Below are 23081 nucleotides of genomic sequence, written 5' to 3'. Positions count from 1 at the left end.
ATTAAAAATGCTTCTTTATGCTAATATAAAAACATCAAAAATTTTATATTACAAAGCTTACACTGAACTGACCCAAAATGACAATTTTAATAAATGTGAAGGTCCAGAATACATAACTGTTTTATATAATGCAATGCTTCCATCACTACAAAAAGAATGTCATTTTACTTGAGCGAAAGCACTGGCTTCTAAAAAGGCACGCAGAAAATCCTGTGACCTCACAAGATTATCCATTACAGTTTAAGAAGAAAGTACCTGAACTCCTACTTACCCTGGACATGATTCACCAAATAGAGTAAGACCACAGCTGAAAGTGACACTGGAAATGAAAAAAACACAGGACCCTTAAAAAACATATACTTCTACCCAATGGCTCCTATGTAATCATAATTACAAAGTAAAACATAGACAAATCAAATAAATCTTGACTATCCAGCATTTAAAAATAAAAACACTATTCACATTATATTCCAAAAAGCACTAAAAATAAGTTACACACTACCTTCTCCATAGGTTACCTGAGCCCAGGAATGGCAAGGCCAGCAAAAGAGAACCAGACACGCACAGGAGAGTGGGGCAATCCACCCATGGTCTGCCCCTGACACACCTTCCTCTCCCTTTATAAGTGCTGGTCCATTCCAGCACTTCCCAAAGACTCCTGCCTGCCCCTAGACTGTTTATTTATTTTATATATATTATATATATAATTTTTTTTGTGTGTGTGACAGACAGAGAGAGGGACAAAGAGAGAGACAGGGTCAGACAGACAGAAAGGGAGAGAGATGAGAAGCATCAATTCTTCGTTGCAGTTCCTTAGTTGTTCAGTGATTGCTTTCTCATATGTGCCTTGACTGGGGGGCTACAGCATACCGAGTGATCTCTTGCTCAAGCCAGCAACCTTGGGCTCAAGCCAGCGCCCATGGGGTCATGTCTATGATCTCACACTCAAGCTGGTGAGCCCACCCACAAGCCAGGTGAGCCCACGCTCAAGTTGGTGACCTCGGGGTTTCAAACCTGGATTCTCCGCATCCCAGTCTGACAATCTATTATTCACTGCACCACCGCCTGGTCAGGCTAGACTATTTATATTTTTTACAGAGATCCAAACAGAAGCAATCCTTTGGGGGGTTAGGGGGTGATAGGTCTGCAAAAACTATGTCCATTTTACAAATTAACAAGAATGTGTCATTAGGATCCAAGACCCCCAGAGCCAGTGAAAAACTTAGAAAGTCAGGTGACTGGCTTTGTATCTTAACAAGGTACACTTAATTTACTTAAAATTAATATGGCAACAAAAACATTTTTAAATGACATGGTGGTTGGTTTGGGAAACAAATATATATGAAACTGTTGCTTGAAATTAAGCCACATGTTGCAGCATCAAAAATACTTCCATGACCCAGTTTTTTAAGTTCTTAAAGGACCCACTTTTTAAAAACAGGTAATGTTTTGGTGTGCTTATTTCTATATTTGAGATACAATGTATTCAGGCTACTTATAGGCAATTATTTATAAATACCATACTTAATTATAGTCATTATTCCCTATAAATAAAAATGAAGTCTGATAATATCACTGGGGCTTGCCACTTTATATATGATCAAAGTACAAAAGTCACTTTCATATGTTATATGAGAATTTTTTTCAGATGAACACAATTTATGTGTATGGTGAAGACTATCAATGAAAAATTGTCTATTTTTTCAGTTTTCAACCCTTTCCTAATGCTTCCTATTTTTAACCAACAAATCTATAGGTAAAAATTAAATAACAAAACAAAGGATAAAAGTAATTTAAAACTGCCTAATGAATTAACCATGAATACACCTAAATCACACACATATCCACACAATCACATCAGGGACATACTCAGGACCCTTCAAATATAATAGTTCTCCTTTAAAGGGGAAAATGTTTTCTTAAAACTACCACAAATATTTAAAACAGAATGTAAATCATATTCACTGCTGCCTTTAAAAATAGGAATCTCCTAAAAAATGCCTTAAAGTATCCTCAGAAAACTACAAAGTCATCAGCTGGGAAGGTCTGATGCACAGGCTAAGAATTAGGCAAATCAGAGATACATCTTAGAGAACTGGTTTAAAAGAAGAGCATAAATAAGAACACTGTTACATGCCAAAAATAAAATGAAAGTTGCCACACGCCACACTTACTAGAAACACAGGCAATGAAGAAAACTTCTAAAAACAAATATCCCCGAGTATCCAATATCATGCCAGCAATGATGGAAACCACCGCCAACCCAAGATTCTGAATGGACTGCATGCTACAATTTAAGAAATACAAAAACACATTTCAATTTCAAAAGTCTTCAGAGTAACAATTCACTATAAATATTAGTTTCTATACACCATATACTATTCATGTTAAGACATTTTCAACCAAGGATGACCTGATTCAATTTGCTTTTTATACCACAACGTTTCTTCGACTGGATTTCTTGCTCAAAGGCAAGTTTCTTCCAAGTAGCAGGTAAACTGATAAAAAAAAAAAAAAAAAGGCAAGCAAGCTTTGCCCTATTAGGTGCACTATAAACTCAAAACCTTCCTGCTGAATGAAAGAAAGGACTAAGTGAATACCAACCCCCTTTTGCCTTTTAGGCCAGAGACCAGACTCAACTCCTCACTGAGAAGCCCTCAGATAAACAGGCAGCGATGACAGTGTCAGCAATTACCTCATAGGCTAGCTTAACTCCAACTCTCTTGCTGGAGGCCTGGAGAAGTTTTATAGACACAGAGTACCACAAATAGATTAATTGACTTTTCTTGTTAATTCCAGGTTCAGAGCTGTCCCAGAAGCCTAAGGACAACCAGATTCAGAGACCTGGGGTTTCATAGCTAATTAAGTTGATACAGCAGAGAGAGACATTACATGATTCAGTGCAAATACATACAAGCCATATGCAGTTCCCAGTTGATGTTCAGGAACTACAAACGCCACCATTGGCCACAATGCGCAGGCAAGCAACGAATAGGAGAGTCCCAGGAGACACTGTAGAAAGCAAAACAGAAAAGAGAAAAGTTTTATAATAACAAAAAGGTGACTTTCCTTGATGCAGACCAGCAAGAATGATATAGTAGCTAATATATGAATATGCATGCAACTTTTATTGTAATCAAGTTAAAATTCATATTCAATACAAAAAAAGTCCTGGGGCTCTCACACAGGCCCCTCCAGTGATGAAATGCATGCACACCGTCTCAACCACTATGTATTATATGCATATATAACCGCCTGGGCCCATGGTGCAGTCAAGAACCAAGAAAACAGTTAATTTGCAAAAACTTATTACCAATGTTTTAGGCAAGCCAATTTTCCACTATTTATCAGGAATATTACAAATTAGGCATCCAAGGCAATATCACACCAATATCCATTATCTTACCTCTGGGCCATCAACACCCAACTGGAAAGCAGGGCAGAGAACCAACAACCACTGCTTGTTAAACATCACCTAATGCAGACTTTTTCTTCAATTAAAAAAGGACCTTTATGATTCAAGTTAAAGTAAGTTTTAGCCTGACCCGGCAGTGGAACAGTGGATAGAGCACCAACCTGGGAGGCTGAAGACCCAGGTTCAAAACCGTGAGGTTGCAGGCTTGAGCACAGACTCACTGGCTTGAGAGTGGGATCACAGACATGATCCCATGGTTGCTGGCTTGAGCCCAAAGGTTGCTGGCTTGAGCAAGGGGTCACTGGCTCAGTTGGAGCCACCCCTCAACCCCCCACCCCCATCAAGGCACATATGAGAAAGTAATCAATGAACTAAAGTGCCGGAACAACAAACTGATACTTCTCATTTCCCTTCCTGTCTTTCTGTCCCTGTATATCCCCCTCTCTCTCACTAAAATTAAAAAAAAAAAATTTATACCAGTCATCTGGGCAAAAATTAAAAAAATACTAATGTCCAGCAATGGCAAGAATACTAAAAAAGACACATTCGTATATTATTAATAAAGCTATAAGTGAGCAGAAAGTTACTGAATATCTATCAAGATGTTAAATGTGCAAAACTTTGGCCCTGGCCAGTTGGATCAGTGTCAGCTCAGTGTATGGACATCCCAGGTTCAATCCCAGCCAGGGCACACAAGAACCATCTGCTTCTCTCCCCCTCCCCCTCCCTTCTCTCTTCCTCTCCCAGAGCCAGTGGCTTGACTGGTTCAAGTGTGGCCCCCAGTGCTGAGGACAGCTTGGTTTGTCCCAATGTTGGCCTCAGGCACTGAGGATAGCTAGGCTAATTCGAGCATAGGCCCCAGATGACGGTTGCCAAGTGGACCTCAGTCTGGGCACAGGCAGGAGCCCATCTCCCCTCCACTCACTTAAAAAAAATAAAAAAGTGCAAAGTTTCTACTTCTAGGAATCTGTCCTAAAGAATTTTCATCTAGTGCACAAATACAGAGTGGGGCAAAAGTAGGTTTACTGTTGTGAGTACATAAAGTACAGAGTTTATTCCTAATATTTTATGAAAAATAATTATTATTTTCCATAAAAACAACTGTAAACCTACTTTTCCCCAACATGTACATTATATTCAAGACATTCTTTTACTAACAGGCACTTTAGCCTATTGTCTTCAAAATGACATTCTGAAGAAAAATAACAAAACTTGATGACTTTGTTATCACTTTTTGACCAACTAAAAGTCAAAAGATGAAAGGATGTATAATCATAGATACTGGGCCAATAGGGTTTTTTTTTTTTGTCACCTATGATGGAATGAGTTCTTTTAATGAAGTAAAGAAAAAGAAATGAAACTAAGAAGCATTTTGATTTTTTAAAAGTATGTTGCTTCAAATTCTATTTCGGAATTAAAGTTACTCAAATAAGCCAAGTAAAATTAAAACTACCTTATGCATTAATAATTAATATTTATACACTTTAGAAATAGTTACCTTGCAGAAAATAAAATCTAGTCATTTTTCCCACTGTCACAAAGCTCTGCTAGCAAACAAGCTGAGTGTGGCTACTGACATGCAGTTTATAGAGCCCTCCCTGAAGTCCAAGCCCCCAGGGGTTGACAGGGACATTACCATAGCAGTCCAGGGGTTCCAGAGTGTGAAGGCCAGCAACATGTGGGAAGCAAGAGTGGTCACCACAGCACACAGAACCCAGATGATGTTCTTTCCTGTTTTATCCACCACAAGCCCAAATATCGGGGACATGGGAGCTGATATAACATATACAATACTGTCCAGAGAACATAAAAGATATTTAATGAAATGTATCACAACTACCAAAAAAAAATCTGAGAAGTCCTAAAACTATTAGGCAAAGCATACCCTAGCTCGTTTAGTTTAACAATCTTCTAAAATACTCATAAGTAAATAGAAATAGACATATATAAAGAGTAGTCCAAGACTTCTTTGGTTTTCAAGTAATGCAGAGATGGCCACTCAGGATCAAGTCCCAATATAATCTTGGTTTCACATTGTGGATGTTACATCACATGCCTTGTAATATTCAGTTATAATTAAAAACCCACATTAGGCACACAACAAGCACTCATGGAATTAATGAAATACCTGTTAATAGCACTTGCTGCCTGGAAAGAAAATCCAAATTTCTCTGTGAAGAAAACTCTAAAATAAAAAGTGATAAAAAAATAAGAACTTTAGAGAAAACTACTCTTCTTTAAAAAGTAAAAGCAAAATACTATATTTCCCCATGAGTAAGATGCTTGCTCCCATGTATAAGACGTACTTTAATTTTGGGGCCCAAATTTTTTTTTAATTTTTTTTACTTTATTTATTCATTTTAGAAAGGAGAGAGGGAGAGAAGAGAGAGAGAGACAGAGAGAGAGAAGGGGGGGAGAAGCAGGAAGCATCAACTCCTATATGTGCCTTGACCGGCAAGCCCAGGTTTTCGAACCAGCGACCTCAGTATTTCCAGGTTGACGCTTTATCGGGCCCGAAATTTGAAAAAAAAAAAAAAAAGTATTCCATAAAGTTACTGAACTCAAGTTTTATTCATCATAAAATTCATATAACTCGCCTGACCAGACGGTGGCGCAGTGGATAGAGCGTCGGACTGGGATGTGGAGGACCCAGGTTCAAGACCTCGAAGTTGCCAGCTTGAGCACGGGCTCATCTGGTTTGAGCAAGGCTCACCAGCTTGGACCCAAGGTCGCTGGCTCGAGCAAGAGGTTACTCAGTCTGCTGTAGCCCCACGGTCAAGGCACATATGAGAAACCAATCAATGAATAGCTAAGGTGTCACAACAAAAAACTAATGATTGATGCTTCGCATCTCTGCGTTCCTGTCTGTCTGTCCCTCTCTATCCCTCTCTCTGACTCTCTGTCTCTGTAAAAAAAAAAAAAAAAATTCATACAACTCCTCATCACTGTCAAAAGTCCCATTCATTAGCTTGTCCTCATCTGTATCTGATGATGAATCACTGTCTTCATATACTGCCTCATTCTCAGGTCCTTCTGTGGCATTGGAAATATCATAACCACTGTAGAAGACACATCCAGTTTCTAGACCCCAAATTTTTCAAAAAAAAGGTGCATCTTATACAGTGTAAATACAGTAAAACAATACAAATAATTCAATACAAACATAGAAAATGTAACCAGAAAAGCAAGATTTTACTTAAAAAAAATTACATTTATGTGATTGAAATCTCATTATAATTTAGTCAACCTTTCCTTCCTGATATTGTTTCCCCACCTTATTTAATACTATTAGTCTTCAAGTAACTGCTTAAAGCTTTAGTATTCATATAAATATTTCACTAACTAAATAGAATATGCTGATGCCTATTTTTTCCCCTTTTTACATATCCAGAAAAACAATACACACAAAATTTCAAAACACTAAATATATTATTACAGGGAACTAGAGAGCTCTTTTCCTTAAAACCAGTTCTGAAAAGACTCTTTGCTATATAATGCATAGGGTTCTTGTCTCAAATAATTTAGAATGATAGCCTGAATTTAAAGGTTATAATTACAAACACACTCCCAGAAACACACTCACACTGCTCTGTTTAAGCAGCTGCCAAATTAAAAGACAGAGAGAGAGATGGAAGATAAAGAAAAATCTGATTTGAACTCTGAATTTGAATCTGGGGAAACTGCAGTTCTAGAAAATAAAGATATGCCCAACCACTATGAACCAATACATTGTCTCCATTCTCATTAAGAGGCTTTCTAACTGAGGAATAATGAGAAAAATTAAAAAAAAAAATACTAATCTAAATTCAAGCATTAAAAATAAACCAGTATTTTGAATCAAAAATTGGTACGTATTAGGTATTTCTTAAAAAAAATTTTTTTAATATTAAATCAATACTAAACCTTAGGCTAAGAAAATCAGTTGTATCCCAGGATATGAAACATAGAAAATGTAACCAGAAAAGCATGATTTTACCTAAAAAAAAATTACATTTATGTGATTAAAATCTCATTATAATTTAGCCAACAAAAGTGAAATGCTAGAGAATACTCACTTCCCAAGTCCAATAAAAGGGAACACCACAACATAGTAGCAGACACAGATGACAAATATGAGCCACAGGGGTAAAGAGAAGTCCTTCACATCAGCTAACTTAATAACCTCACCTTACAAAAGAAAGGAAAGAGGCTATCAGCATAGTTTTGCATACCTAAGTCAAGGTTATTTTTCATTTACCACGTGATTAACCTTTGCAACTCAGTTAAAAAATGCTTTTCTCAGTAAACTACTGAAACATAGTCTCTGGAATAACTTAAAGCATTAAGCAAAACCTAAGATTAGTAACTACCTAATGATGAGGAACACTCCATCATTTTGCAAATATACAAAGTACGATCAAGAACATAAATTAGCCTGACCTATGGTGACGCAGTGGATAAAGCATTCACCTGGAACGCTGAGGTCACTGGCTTGAAACCCTAAGCTTGCCTGGTCAAGGCACATATGAGAAGCAACTACTATGAGTTGATCTTCCCCCTTCTTTCCTTCTCCCTCTCTCTCTCTCTCTTTCTTCCCCCCTTTTCTCAAATCAATAAATAAAATAATTTTTTAAAAAAATTTTATGCCAAAAACATGGTATAAGGGGGAAAAGTATCCCAAAATTTAGACAAGTGGAAATAGATTTATAAATAAAAGATCAAAAACATGTATTAAGCCTCACTGGGTTTACAACACTAATTAGAAACTTACATAATTGTTTATTATCTCAAAAAGGGCATAATTTCCCAAAGTCCCTTTTTCTCACACATTTAGACTTACCTGTTTTTCCTTCTTCTTTATGAAGAATTTTTTCTGCTCTCTGATCCAAGTAAGCAAGGGCCAAGGCACAAATTAGTGAAAGAATACATGCTATACCCCCTATAATTAAAAAAAAAAAAAACTTTAAAGGAGAGCCATACTTCAAGTTTCTTAAAACACAGCGCATCACATTAACAGCAGAAAACTTAGCAACCAATGGGGATAATATTTAGACACATACAAGAAAAGCCCACAATTACTAAATGAGGACAGAAGAAAAAGAAAAGCACACGGTAAACACTCAACAAACAGTAGGCACTACTGCTGTATTATTTCCCAGTAGAAGGTTGGAGATTAGAAGGAAAAGACTAGAATAAGCTAGTCTCATCTTCTAATGCAGAATACAAAGTGAAGAAAGCTGATGACCAGCTAGTAAATTAGTCCTACTTTCTTAATTCAGTCTAAACACTAATTATTAATGAATGCCAGGGGAGAAAATTATAAAAGCAAAGTCTGATTTTGTGATCAGCTCATCCTCCTCTTTTCTTTTTTTAAGTCAGAGGAGAGGAGATAGACAGACTCCACATGCGCCCCAACCAGGATGCACCCAGCAAACCCTGTTTCAGGCTGATGCTCAAATCAACCAAGCTACCCCTCAGTGCCTGAGGCCAACACTCAAACCAACCAAGCCACTGGCTGCGAGAGGGGAAGAGGGAGACAACTGGGAGAGGAAGGGGAGAGAAGCCGATGGTCACTTCTCATGTGTGACCTGACTGAGAACTGAACCGGGATGTCCATAAGCTGGGCCAACGCTCTATCCACTGAGCCACCAGCCAGGGCCCATCTTCCTTCTGATTCCTTCCCTAAGTCTACACCCCTGCTCCTACTCTCTGGTAGCCCAAGGCCCCCCAACACCACAGCACAGCACAGCTCGCTCAGGCTCTTCCCTTTGAATATTCAGCGTTACTCATTAACAGTGATCTCAAATCATTACTGCAAATCAGATAAAGAGTGAATCAAGTTTACACTTGTCAAGAATTTTAAAAAGCAGCTTAGTAAAATAAATGCATCTTTACTTGGCAGACATAATATAGCCCAGTTGAAAAACTGCAAAATGAGAGACAGTAAACATAAGTTCTGTTTCTGCCACTGACAAGCTGAATGATCTTACACAGGACTTAACCCCTCTGGGCTTCAATTTCTCCATCTGTAAAATAAGAGACTTTGATTCATAATGGCACAGGTCCTTCCTGGCTCTAAAACTCATTAAAATTCTTAAACTTTTCATAAAGGGAACTAGAAGAAACACTGAAGAGCATCTGACAGTAAGAATGAGGTTTTGAGTAAGGTCAAAGATTTGGAGGTTGGGGGAGGCAAGGAGGGGCCTCTAGGTACAAGGCACCTGTTCAGGGTCACCGCTCCAGGCTGTACTAAGGAATTATAAGGAATAGAAGATGACACAGAACATTCACCCATCTCACAGGTCTCTCTAAGACTGTACAAGCAGCCCCTACACACCATGGTGCACAGTTAGAAAAACTCACTGCTCAGAGAAGAAGCACAGGTGGGGAATCCAGAGGGCCTCATATGCAACCTACCCAGTAACCAGCACAGGGGAGCATTGGCTAAGAGAACCTAGTGCCAGAAGGGACCTGTACAGTGTTGCTCAATTTTGCATAAAAGAAAGCTGAGACACAGAGGTTAGCTTCCTTGTCCAGGATGGCAGAACTGTTAAAGCTAGGACTAGATTCCAGGCCCCAGATCCACAACTTAGTGGATTTCCCACCATATTATATCACCCCTACAAAATCTAAGCTCTAGAGATCTACTAACTAAATTTGATCAAACAGAAACAATTCTCCCTTCTGCTAAAAACTAATAATTCACACCTTACATATATAAATTTCTGACTACTTTCAGAGTTTTCACTCTCTCTCATTTGATTATCAGGGGAACACTGAAGTGGACAGGAGTGGGACAAGATCCTCCATGTTAAGAAAGTGGGAATAAAAACACAAAGAGCATGAATGCTTCACTATTTCTAATCAGGCCATAGAATTTGACTTGTTCAGGCAAACTTACAGTCAACCTGGTTTAACCCTGATTCCAGTATTCTTTTCTCTCTGTCACAATACTTCCTGTGACATGCTTTCAGAAGAGAAAACGTGAAAAATCAGGATTCACTAACCAATCATAAGTGTGACTCCCAGGGTTGTGTGACCAGCAGAACCCAACAACGCTTCAACCTTAGAATACAGCCATCCCATGAGGTTCATGTTTACTGTACTTCCCTGAAAGAGATGAAAAAAAAATCAACCTTTCACTTAAGAGCCCTGCCTTTTTCAAAAATAAAATGTGCGATGGCTTAGAGAATAGATATAAAGGACTGATTAAACAAGCATTATTTTTGTTTGTTTGGTGACAGAGTCAGAGAGGGGGATTGACAGAGATAGACAGGAAGGGAGAGAGATGAGAAGCATCAATTCTTCGTTGCAGCTTCTTAAGTCTCCTTAGCTGTTCACTGATTGCTTTCTTGTATGTGCCTTGATGCGGGGGGGGGGGGTCTACAGCAGAACAAGTGACCCCTTGCTCAAGCCAGTGACCTTGAGCTTCAAGCCAGCAACCTTTGGGCTCAAGCCAGCAACCATGGGGTCATGTCTATGATTCCACACTCACGCCGGCAACCCTGCACTCAAGCCAGATGAGCCCATGCTCAAGCCAGTGACCTCAGGGTTTCAAACCTGAGTCCTCCAAGTCCCAGTTCAACACTCTATCTACTAGGCCACTACCTGGTCAGACAAGAGATAACTTTTTTAAACACTACCAAGGAAAAAAACAATAAATTAAGATAAAGCCACAGATAAGATTACTATACACACAAAAAAATGCCAATTTATAGAAAATGCTAGTATACAAAACAGCACAGTATATCTGTAACTTCCTAGTAGTCAAAATAAAAATGAAACTTGAGCTACAAAATTCACAAGGTACCCACAACAAAAGAAACCCTAGCTCAGAAAAGCAGTTTTTCCTGGTATGGACATCTGAAAACAAATTCATCCTCTGTCCATAAAAAGATGGCAAAAGTTATGAATATCCTCATTCATTTATCTATTCATGTAGCAACTATTGAGCCCTGAATACATGCCAGTCACTGTTTTAGGTATTCGAAGTATAATAAATGAGCAAAAAAAATTCCAGTTCTCATAAGGCTTATGTTGTAGTGGGGTAAAAGAGGTAAATATTTAACATATTAAATGGAGCTCAAAAATGCTTGAAAAAAATAAGTAAAAAAATAACGCACGGAAGGAGAATATAAAGATGTGGAAGCCTCCATGAGAATGGACTTTGGAGTAAAAACCTGAAAGAAGTTAGCTGTGAGAACATCCAGGGAAACAGCATTTCAGGCAGGAGGAACAGCTAGGGCACAGGCCAAGAGAAGGGTGCCCAGCATCCACATGGAATGGCAAGGAGGCAGAGGCTAGAACAGAGTTCATGAAGAGGGAAGAAGATGAAGTAAGATCTACAGTGAGGAAATGGCAGGCAGTGGGGAGAGGTACAAAAGGTCATAATAAAGATTTTGGATTTTATTCTGTGTAAGAAGAAAAACCATTAGGGATTTTTTTTTTGTTGTTTTTACAGAGACAGAGAAAGAGAGAGGGATAAATAGGAATAGACAGACAGGAACAGAGAGAGATGAGAAGCATCAATCATCAGTTTTTCGTTGCGACAATTAACTTGTTCATTGACTGCTTTCTCATGTGCCTTGACTGTGGGTCTTCAGCAGACCGAGTAACCCCTTGCTCGAGCCAGCGACATTGGGTCCAAGCTGGTGAGCTTTGCCCAAACCAGATAAACCTGCACTCAAGCTGGCGACCTCAGGGTCTTGAACCTGGGTCCTCCTCATCCCAGTCCGACACTCTATCCACTGCGCCACCACTGGTCAGGCACCATTAGGGTTTAGATAGAAAAGCGGCCCACTCTGCCTGCCATATCCAAAACAAACTACAAGTGGGGACGAAGGCAGAAGCCAGGATAGCATGAGGGGGCATGCAATAATATAAAATGGAGACAATGGGTCTCGGACTACGGAGGCTAAAATGGGCAAGTAAGAAGTGGTGCAGAGCCTAACCTGTGGTGGTACAGTGGATAAAGCGTCGACCTGGAATGCTGAGGTCGTCGGTTCAAAACCCTGGGCTTGCCTGGTCAAGGCACATATGGGATTTGATGCTTCCTGCTCCTCCTCCGGTTCTCTCTCTATCTCTCCCTCTCTCTCTCTCTCCCCTCTCTAATAAAAATGAATAAATAAATAAATAAATCTAAAAAAAAAAGAAGAAGTGGTGCAGATATTTTGATGGTAAAGCTAATAGGATTTGCTAAAGAAAAATATGTGGAGTGTGGGTGGTGAATGAGTTCCAGATGACATCACAGTTTTTGAGCAAATGGAAAAAAAGAGTTGACCAAGAGTGCAGGGAGGGATAGCAGGGCACCAGTGGCCGGGATGAGCACAGCATCTGGACCTACCAACACAAAGAGCTGCAGGCGGATGTGGGGTAAGAGCCACAGGCCTGCCCATGTCTTTTAGCCTGTGTCTCTATGATCTGCATGTGTGCAAAGAGGATAGAACCCCCCACGCTGCCCAGGAGGACCAGAAGATGGTGATGGAGTAGCCAGACGTTACAACTCCCACCTTCCAGAACCAAAGTGGGTTACAATTTAACTTGGAAACAATCATCTTGAAAAACCAACTTTGGACTAAACTAGAGGAATCTATAACCAAGCATCACAGAAGAAACCACACAGAGACTGGTAGGAAGGGCGGAGACACAGAAAGGGCTGCTACACTGCCAGGAGCAACTGGCGGCCCAGAGGGTCTCTCACAGCAAGGTAGGTTCTCCAGAGAGTTGTGGGTCCTCAGCCCCAGGACCAGAGCCCCAGCCAAGAACCCCAGAGACTAGAAGAAGCATACAGTAAGTATTTAGCTGAAAGAAGAGCTGGGTTACTGTTTGCGAGAGGGAGACAGAACTCTCAGATTCAGGTTCAGTCATAAAAGGACCACGCAGAAAACCTCATTTACAACCACTTACCCAGTGCTCAGGGAGCAGGGAGCACCGAGAAGATTGGAGTTGCGAGAGGAGAGTATAGTCTCAGAGGCACAAGGAGAGACTGTGGGGGACAGCCACCCTAACCTCAGTGCTGCTGAGTCACTCCCCAAACCTAAAGTGCTCATTCTTCCTGGGAGAACCAAGTCAGCAACGGTAAGAAATTACTCTGCCCATGTGAGGCTCTCCTACTCCAGTCAGAGCAAAGAGTTGCTTAGAAGCAGGGGGCGCATCAGGGACATAGGTTTTAAGTGCTAAGGTATGGGCTCCACCTCCCCTTATGCTGCTGAGTACCCCCCAAAGGGCAGGCGGGCCAGGCAGCGGCAGCTGTGCGCTCATGGTGGCAGCACCCAGCCAAGGCGGCCTGTGGCCACGTGCCCAGTGGTGCCCATGCCTCAACACCCAAGGAGGCGGAGGCAGAGGCAGCAGACAAGTGGGCAGACCTCACCTCGGGAACTCAGAAGCTACACCCACTAGCCAAGAATAGATAAAAGCCAGCCTAGGAGTGCAGCTGATATTTACAACAGCACCTGGGTCCAGCAGAGGCAGCCATAAATTCTGGATTGCCTGTAGCTCCAAGAAGGTTGCTATAGTCCCATCAAAGGCAGTGACTCCCCACTGGTCTGTGCCAGGTTCCAGCCAGGGAGGTCCAAGGCTGGCACATGCAGTGGCCAGAGAAGGAGACCATCAGCTCAAGACCTAACAACCTTAGTTAGAGTGGTACCTTAAGGAAGGTCTCCTCACACCTGACCCAGCTAAAGCACAGAAAACGCTGACACAAACAGCAAACAGAGCAGTAGCAGCAGACAATTAGCCCACAGTGGATTACAAACAATAGTTAATGCAACCCAAGAAGATCTAGAAACAACACAACTGGAAGCTGGAGGCAGACAACACAACCTTAGACTCAGCTAGCTACACAAACAGCACACCCAAAGTAGCAGGCTATACAGAGACAAAATGGGAAGACAAAGAAATGCAATCTGAATGAATCAACAAGAGAAACCTCCAGAAAAACAACAGAATGAGATGGAAATGACCAAGATACCAGTTGCTGAGTTTAAAATAATGATTGTTAAGATGTGCAAGTATCATAGAGCAACAATAGACGGACATAATGAGCACCTAAATAAAGAGATAACAAGCATTAAAAACAACACTGAAATCATAACAAAGAATCAGCAGAAATGAAGGAATAAAAGCAGGCAGGCTAAAGCAGAGGATCGAATCAGCGATTTACAGAAAAAGATAAACTAAAGTACAAAAGTAAAGCAGCAAAAAGAAAAGAGGCTCAAAAAGTCTGAGGAAACTCTAAGAAAGCTCTGTGACAACATGAAGAAAAACAACATCCACATCATAGGGGTTCCTGCAGAAGAGAAAGAACAAGGGATAGAGAACCTAATTGAAAATGATAGCTGAAAACTTCTCTAAACTGATGAAGAAAAGAGACACACAAGTTCAAGAAGTACAGAATCACATTAAAGAGGAACCCAAAGAGACCTACACCAAGACCATCAAAATTAAAATACCAAAGTTAAGAGATAAAGAATACTAAAAGCTGCAATAGAAAAGCAGTCAATCACCTACAAAGGAGCCCCCATAAGGATGACATCCGATTTTTCAACAGAAACACTTGAGGCCAGAAGGGAATAGCAAAAAATATTCCAAGTAATGCAAAACAAGAGCCTACAACCAAGACTTCTTTATCCAGCAAGGCTATCCTTTAAAATTGAAAAAGAAAAAAAAGCTTCCCAGAAAAAAAAAAATCAAGGAATTCATTACAACCTAGTAAACTAATGCTGCAAGAAATGTTAAGGGGCCTGTTGTAAACAGAACAAAGAGAGAAAAAGAGGAATGTAGATTTAAAGAATAAAATGACAATAAACAACTACATATCAATAATAACCTTAAATGTAAATGGCTTAAATGCTTCAATGAAAAGATACAGGATAGCTGCATGGATAAGAAAACAGGACCCGTACATATGCTGTCTACAAGAGATACACCTCAAACAAAAGATATACATAGACTGAAACTGCAGGGATGGAACGAAATATTTCATGCAAACAGAAATGAAAAAGAAGCTGGGGTAGCAATATTTGTATCTGACAAAATAAACTTTAAAATAAAGGCTATAGTAAGGGATAAAGAAGGTCACTACATAATGATAAATGGAGCAATTCACCGGGAAGATATAACCATTATAAATATCTATGTGCCTAATATAAGAGCACTTAAATATATAAAGCATATTTTGATGGACATAAAGGGTATGAAAAACAGCAATATTATAATAGTAGGGAATTTTAATACCCCACTAACATCAATGGATAGATCCTCAAGAAAGAAAATTAACAAAGAAACAGCAGCCTTAAAGGACACACTAGATCAACTGAATTTAATAGGTATCTTCAGAACCTTTCACCCTAAAGCAGCAAAATATACATTCTTTTCAAGTGCTCATGGTACATTCTCTAGGATAGACTACATGTTAGGACACAAAACAAGTCTCAATAAATTTAAGAAGATTGAAATCATATCAAGCATCTTTTCTGATCACAATGGGATGAAACTAGAAATCAACTACAATAGAAAAATTGAAAAACATTCAAATACTTTGAAGACTAAACAGCATGTTATGAAATAATGAATGGGTTAACAATGAGGTCAAGGAAGAAATAAAAAATTTCCTTGAAACAAATGAAAATGAACATCCAACACCTCAAAATTTATGGGACACAGCAAAAGCAGTCCAGACAGGGAATTTCATAGCATTATAGGCATATGTTATAAAGCAAGAAAAAGCTCAAATAAACAATCAATCATCTAAAAGAACTAGAAAAAGAACAGAAAGTAAAGCCTTGAGGAAGTAGAAGGAAGGAAATAATAAAGATCAGAGCGGAAATGAATGTCATAGAGGCAAAAAAAAAAAAAAAAAAACAATACAGAAGATCAATGAAACAAAGACCTGGTTTTTTGAAAAGGTAAACAAGATTGATGAACCTTTAACCAGACTCACCAAGTAAAAAAGAGAAAAAACTCAAATAATATTAGAAAAGAGAGTGGAGAAGTTACAACTGACAGCAGAAATACAAAGGATTGTAAGAAAATACTATGAAGAACTGTATGCCAAAAAATTAGACAACTTAGGTGAAATGGATATATTCCTTGAAACATAATGTTTCAAAAATCAATCTAGAAGAATCAGAGAACCTAAACAGAACAATTAAAACAAATGAGATAGAAACCAAAAACTCTCAACAAATAAAAGTCCTGGTTGAGCTAGATGGCTTCACAGGTGAATTCTACGAAAAATTCAAAGAACTAACACCTATCCTTCTCAAGCTATTTCAAAAAACTCAAGAGGAGGGAAGACTTCCAACCTCCTGTTATGAGGCGGACATAATCCTCATTCCAAAACCAGGCAAAGGCACAACAAAGAAAACTATACGCCAATATTCCTGATGAACTTAGATGCTAAAATTCTCAACAAAATATGTATTAGCAAACCAGATCCAACAATACATGAAAAAAATCATACATCATGATCAAGTGGGATTTATTCCAGGGAGGCAAAACTGGTACAATGTTTGTAAATCAATCAATGTGATTCATCACATAAACAAAAGGAGAAAAATTACATGATATCAACAGATGCAGAAAAAGCAATCTGATAAAATCCAGCACAAATTTATGATCAAAACTCTAAGCAAAGTGGGAATATATGAAACATACCTCAACATGATAAAGCCATCTATGACAAAACAACTGCCAACATCATACTCAATGGGCAAAAATTAAAATCAATCCCCTTAAGAACAGGAACAACGCAGGGGGTGCCCCCCTTTCACCACTCTTATTCAACATAGTTCTGGAATGTAGCCATAGCAATCAGACAAGAAGAAGAAATAAAAGGCATGCAAATTGGAAAAGAAGAAATAAAACTATCATTATTTGCTGACGACATGATACTGTATATAGAAACCCCTAAAGTCTCAGTCAAAAAACAACTGGATCTGATAAATGAAGTCAGCAAGGTGGCAGGATATAAAATTAATATTCAGAAAGCAGGGGCATTTTTATACACCAACAATGAACTGTCTGAAAGAGAAATTAAGAAAACAATCCCCTTCACTACTGTAACAACAAAAACAATAAAGTACCTACAAGTAAATTTAATGAAGCAGGTTAAAGATTTATAACACATAATTATAAAATATTGATAAAAGACATCAAGAAAAATACAAACAAGTAGAAGCATGTACCATCTTCATGGATATAAAGAATAAACACCATTAAAATTTCTATATTACCCAAAGCAATCTATAAATTCAATGCAGTTTCTATTAAAATACCAATGACATACTTCAAAGATATTGAACAAATATTTCAAAAATTTATATGGAACAAAAAAAGAACACGAATTGCCTCAGCCATCTTGAAAAAGAAAAATGAAGTGGGTGGTATCACACTTCCTGATATCAAAATATACTACAAGGCCATTGTACTCAAAAGAGCTTGGAATAGGCATACAGATCAATGAAACAGAATAGAGAACTCAGAATTAACCCACACCTTTATGGACAATTGATATTTGACAAAGGAGGTAAGAGCATACAATGGAGTAAAGACAGTCTAACAAATGGTGCTGGGAAAATTGGACAGGTACTTGCAAAAAAATGAAACTAGACTACTAACTTACACCATTCACAAAAATAAACTCAAAATGGATAAAAGACTTACATGTAACTCGTGAAACCATAAGCATCTTAGAAGAAAACATAGGCAGTAAGCTCTCTGACATCTCTCTCAGCAATATATTTGCTGATTTATCTCCACGGGCAAGTGAAATAAAGGACAGGATGAACAATTAGAACTATATCAAAGTAAAAAGGTTTTGCACAGCTAAAGACAGTATAAACAAAATAAAAAGACAAACCACACAATGGAAGAACATATTTGCCAATATGTCTGATAAGGGGTTAATAACCAGAATTTATAAAGAACTTCTAAAACTCAACAATCCAATCAAAAAATGGTCAAAAGAAATGAATAGACACTTCTCCAAAGAGGACATACAGATGGTCGATAGGGATATGAAAAAATGTTCAATATCACTAATCATTAGAGAAATGCAAGTTAAAACCACAATGAGATACCACTTCACACCAGTCAGAATGGCGCTCATTAACAAAACAACACAAATAAGTACTGACGAGAATGTGTAGTAAAGGGAACCCTCCTGCACTGCTGGTGGGAATACACACTGGTGCAGCCACTGTGAAAAGCAGTATGGAGATTCCTCAAAAAATTAAAAATGGAACTGCCTTTTGACCCACTTTTAGGAATATATCCTATGAATACCAAATCACTGAATCAAAAGAAGAAATGCACCCCCATGTTCACTGCAGCATTGTTTACAATAGCAGATATCAGGAAACAGTCCAAGTGTCTTTCAGTGGACGAGTGGATTCAAAAGCAGGGTACATATACACAATGGAATACTACACAACTGCAAAAAGGAAATCTTCCCTTTTGTGACAACATGGATGGACCTGGAAACTATTATGCTAAATGAAATAAGCCAGGCAGAGAAAGAAAAGTATCATATGACCTCACTCATTTGAGGAATCCAATGAACAATGTGAACTGAGGAACGGAATAGAGGCAGAGGCGGGATCAAAGAGACCAGAGGGAAAGCAGTCAGAGGGAAGAGGAATGAGGAGATGGGATCAGAGAAAGTAAAGACATTAGTGAAATTATGTATACATAACACAGCATTATAGAGAGCAGAAAAGCAAATCCTGGAGGGAAAGGGGGAAGGCATTGGGGGGAGGGGGCAAGGAGGTTGTCGAGGAGAACACAGAGGTGGGGGGGAGATATATTTGGTGGGACACTTGAATCTATGTAAGCACAATAAATTAAAATCAATAAAAATTAAAAAAAAAAAAAAGTTGCCCCTAACTGATGGGAAAACTACAGCATGAGTTAATTCGGGGGATGGCAGGGAATCAGAGCTGGGTTTCAGCCACATCAGTTTTCCTGACTCTAGACACCCAAATGGAAATGTCAAGTTGGGAGTTACACTTACCGATATGAAATTAAGGGAAAGGCCTGGACAAGTAATGTAAATTCAGGAGCAAAGATATGCTATCTAAAACTTCAAAACCAGCTAAGATCACCAAGGAAATGAGCTTGAAAAGAGAAGACATCTAATGGCAAAACTCTGGGGCACTTCCACATTTACAGATGAGAAATCTGAGATGCAACCAGTAAAAGAGGTGGAAAGAAAACAGACAAAAAGGCAAGAGAAAAACTATGAGATTGCAGTGTCCTGGAACTCAAGAGAAGAAACCAAGGAAGGGGGAAAGTCAACTGTGTTAAACGCTACTGATGAGTCAAACGCTGCAGACTGAGAAATGAGGGGCTGTCTGAGATCTGGCTCACTCCTCCTCCCCCTGAGCCTCCCCACCATTCTAAGAAGCCCCACCCTGCATCCTAGGAGCTCCTGCAATTCCCTTGTAGAAACTCAGGGCTCCTCAGTATACCACCAAATTGATTTTAACAAGTTTGCAATCACACGGAAAGGAACCTAAAAATCACTAGTAACCACAATGGCATCACTGCAAATGTCTCATGCAACTGATCCTATTTCCTTCTCTGAGACGTTACCAGACAATGAAATCCACAAACTGCCAAATAAAGAGGCAAATCTAACGGCGGGCACATCAGGCACGCGCCCTGGGCCCCGACTTCTGGAGGGCCCCTCAAAACCCCAACTTTACACTTTTTCCTAATGACACCAAGTTTGGTTTCATATGTGCAATTTTAACATTAATAATACATGTTTTTGATTTATTCAAAAATATGGCCCTGGCCGGTTGGCTCAGTGGTAGAGCATCGGCCTGGCGTGCAGGAGTCCCGGGTTTGATTCCTCGCCAGGGCACACAGGAGAAGCACCCATCTGCTTCTCCACCCCTCCCCCTCTCCTTCCCTCTGTCTCTCTCTTCCCCTCCCACAGCCGAACAAAGTTGGTCCGGGAGCTGAGGATGGCTCCATGGCCTCTGCCTCAGGTGCTAGAATGGCTCGGGTTGCAACACAGCAACGCCCCAGATGGGCAGAGCATCGCCCCCTGGTGGGCATGCCGGGTGGATCCCAGTCGGGTGCATGCGGGAGTCTGTCTGACTGCCTCCCCATTTCCAACTTCAGAAAAATACAAAAACAAAACCCCACAAAAATATGGTTAACATGTATTTTTATTTTCCCTGTCTCTCTCTCTTTTTTAAGGGCCCCAATATTTTCTTCTGTGCGCAGGGCCTCAACTGACCATAATCCGCCTCTGCACAGACATGTATTGACTTGCACAAAATACATAATAAAAATGTGTAAACAAAGCCAGGAGATGACTGTGTATGAAGACTTTCAGAGCAGGGATGCCAAAATGATGAAGAAATTAGAAAATGAAACCTACTGAGATCCAACAATGCTCAGATTCTTTGAATTAATGAACGTTCATTTAGTCATTTTATTTTATTTTATTTTATTTTATTTTATTTTATTTTTATTCAGTGAGAGGAGGGGAGGCAGAGAGACAGACTCCTGCAGGCACCTCGACCAGGATCTACCCATTAAGCCTACTAAGGGGTGATGCTCTGCCTATCCTGGGGCCACACTCGCAACTGAGCTCTTCTTAACGCCTAAGGCAGAGGCCATGGAGCCATCCTCAGCACTTGGGGCCAACTGCTCCAATCGAGTCATGGCTGCAGAAGGGGAAGAAAGAGGAAGAGACAGGCCCTGGCCGGTTGGCTCAGTGGTAGAGCGTCGGCCTGGCGTGCAGGAGTCCCGGGTTCAATTCCCGGCCAGGGCACACAGGAGAAGCGCCCATCTGCTTCTCCACCCCTCCCCCTCTCCTTCCTCTCTGTCTCTCTCTTTCCCTCCTGCAGCCGAGGCTCCATTGGAGCAAAGTTGGCCCGGGTCCTGAGGATGGCTCTGTGGCCTCTGCCTCGGGCACTAGAGTGGCTCTGGTCGCAACAGAGCAACCCCCCCCCATGGGCAGAGCATCACCCCCTGGTGGGCGTGCTGGGTGGATCCAGGTCGGGCACACGCAGGGGTCTGTCTGACTGCCTTCCTGTTTCTGGCTTCGGAAAAATACAACCCCCTCCCAAAAAAAAAAACCCAAAAAGAGGCAGAGACAGAGAGAGAGAGAGAGAGAGAGACACACACACACACGAGAGGAAGAGGGTAGAGAAGCAGGTGGGCACTTCTGTGTGCCCTGACTGGGAATTGAAGCCAGGACATCCACACACTGGTTTGACATTCTACCACTGAGCTAAACAGCCAGGGCCTCATTCAGCCATTTTAGATTGTTTCCTAAGTGAAATAAAGTTAGAAATGCCTTAATTAATGCAAGGTAAATGCTATACAATGGTCTAGCAAAATATATTAAAAAATCAGTACCTAATTTGTCATACACAAACATTTCATCCTATAATTTTTAAGATAACTATAAGATTCAATCTTTTGTATCCTATTTGGCTTTATTCAGTTTGTCATACTTACAATTCTAGCCATACTAAGTTGAAGTCCAAACACCAGGTTTAATTCTTTGCCTTTAAACCAACTCACAGCATAGGTATTCTGTGCAACTGCTAAGGACTCCCCACCAATCCTAAAAATGAGTAAAGGAAGAAAAGTCAAGCTTTTAAGAAAGACCACAGTTAGCAATGCAGCAGGTTTGTAACTCTGACATCCCTATCAAAAGGTCTCCTCTCCTGAACCTGGGCAGGTTTGTGATTGCTTCCACCAACAGAATATGGTGAACATGACACTCTATAATCCCAAGGCTGGGCCATTAAAGAAGACATCTGTTTTTTCATTCAAACACTCCCACTTAGAGACCTGAGCCACCTTATAAGAAATTCAACTATCCTGAGTTCACCAGGCAATAATAAAGCCAAGCCACATGTAGAGGCCACAGTTAGGCACACCAGCCAGCAGTGCAAGTCTCCAAGCCTCCCAACCCAGGTGCCAGACGTGTGTGTCAACAAACTTTCAGATGGTTCCTGCCCATGCAACTTTCTAGCTGAGGCTCCAGACTGCAGGTGCACAGACAGGCTGTTCAGACTGGACCCTGTCCAAATTCCTGATCCACAAAGTCTACTGCAAAGTTCCAGGAAACTTGATACACCGCAGTAATAACCATGACAAGCAATAAAAGAACTCTGGGTTACCATCTATGCTATATAAAATGTTCAGGTAAAGAGTGAGCCATACTTTGTGAAAACACAAAAATCCATTTTTCAGGTCAATACCTTCCATATGCTATATTTTCCTACTTCCTGGGTTTTTAGTGTTCCTTCTTTACCCTCCACCCTCAGGCCTTCAGTTAGGACCTGCTTCTCCTCCATATCTTAACACTGAACTTTCTTCACCATTCCATTCTAGTTCAAAAATAGTTCCCCTCTCCTCTACTAATCTAAATCCTATACCAATGTCAAAGCCCACTTTGCCCATGAAGCCACTTCTAACCACAGTTCCATCTGAATCCCTTCCTATTTTTATATACATTTTGCTTTTACTTCTCTCACGTTGAACAGTTTTTGGAGCATGTCACAAATGTCTACATGTCCCTGGTACCAGTAGAAAGATTGAATAAGTTATACTTTTAAGCTAAAGACTGAATAGTTCTAATATCTGCTTCCCCTCAGGTAAGGAAGCCCTCAGAAAGGACTTATGGAACAACACTGACATTCATGAAGCGACATTA

General features: G+C 40.0%; 1 protein-coding gene across 4 annotated transcripts in view; it reads right to left on the bottom strand.

The window, feature by feature from the left end:
- Positions 1–23081, bottom strand: part of MFSD1 (major facilitator superfamily domain containing 1) — a 91328-nt gene that overhangs the window by 61027 nt on the left and 7220 nt on the right. For all 4 annotated transcript variants that reach the window (XM_066259042.1, XM_066259043.1, XM_066259044.1 and 1 more), the window contains exons 6-14: positions 21875–21983; positions 10402–10504; positions 8235–8333; positions 7471–7582; positions 5544–5600; positions 5052–5208; positions 2915–3012; positions 2175–2287; positions 272–319 (exon numbers count right to left, since the gene is read on the bottom strand). In XM_066259042.1, the coding sequence (XP_066115139.1) occupies positions 272–319; positions 2175–2287; positions 2915–3012; positions 5052–5208; positions 5544–5600; positions 7471–7582; positions 8235–8333; positions 10402–10504; positions 21875–21983 (896 nt within the window). The remainder of the gene's footprint in view (positions 1–271; positions 320–2174; positions 2288–2914; positions 3013–5051; positions 5209–5543; positions 5601–7470; positions 7583–8234; positions 8334–10401; positions 10505–21874; positions 21984–23081) is intronic.

Source organism: Saccopteryx bilineata, chromosome 2, assembly GCF_036850765.1.
Source record: "Saccopteryx bilineata isolate mSacBil1 chromosome 2, mSacBil1_pri_phased_curated, whole genome shotgun sequence".
Lineage (NCBI taxonomy): Eukaryota > Metazoa > Chordata > Mammalia > Chiroptera > Emballonuridae > Saccopteryx > Saccopteryx bilineata.
Note: the sequence above shows the minus strand (reverse complement) of the source record. Positions and strands in the feature narration are given on the sequence as shown.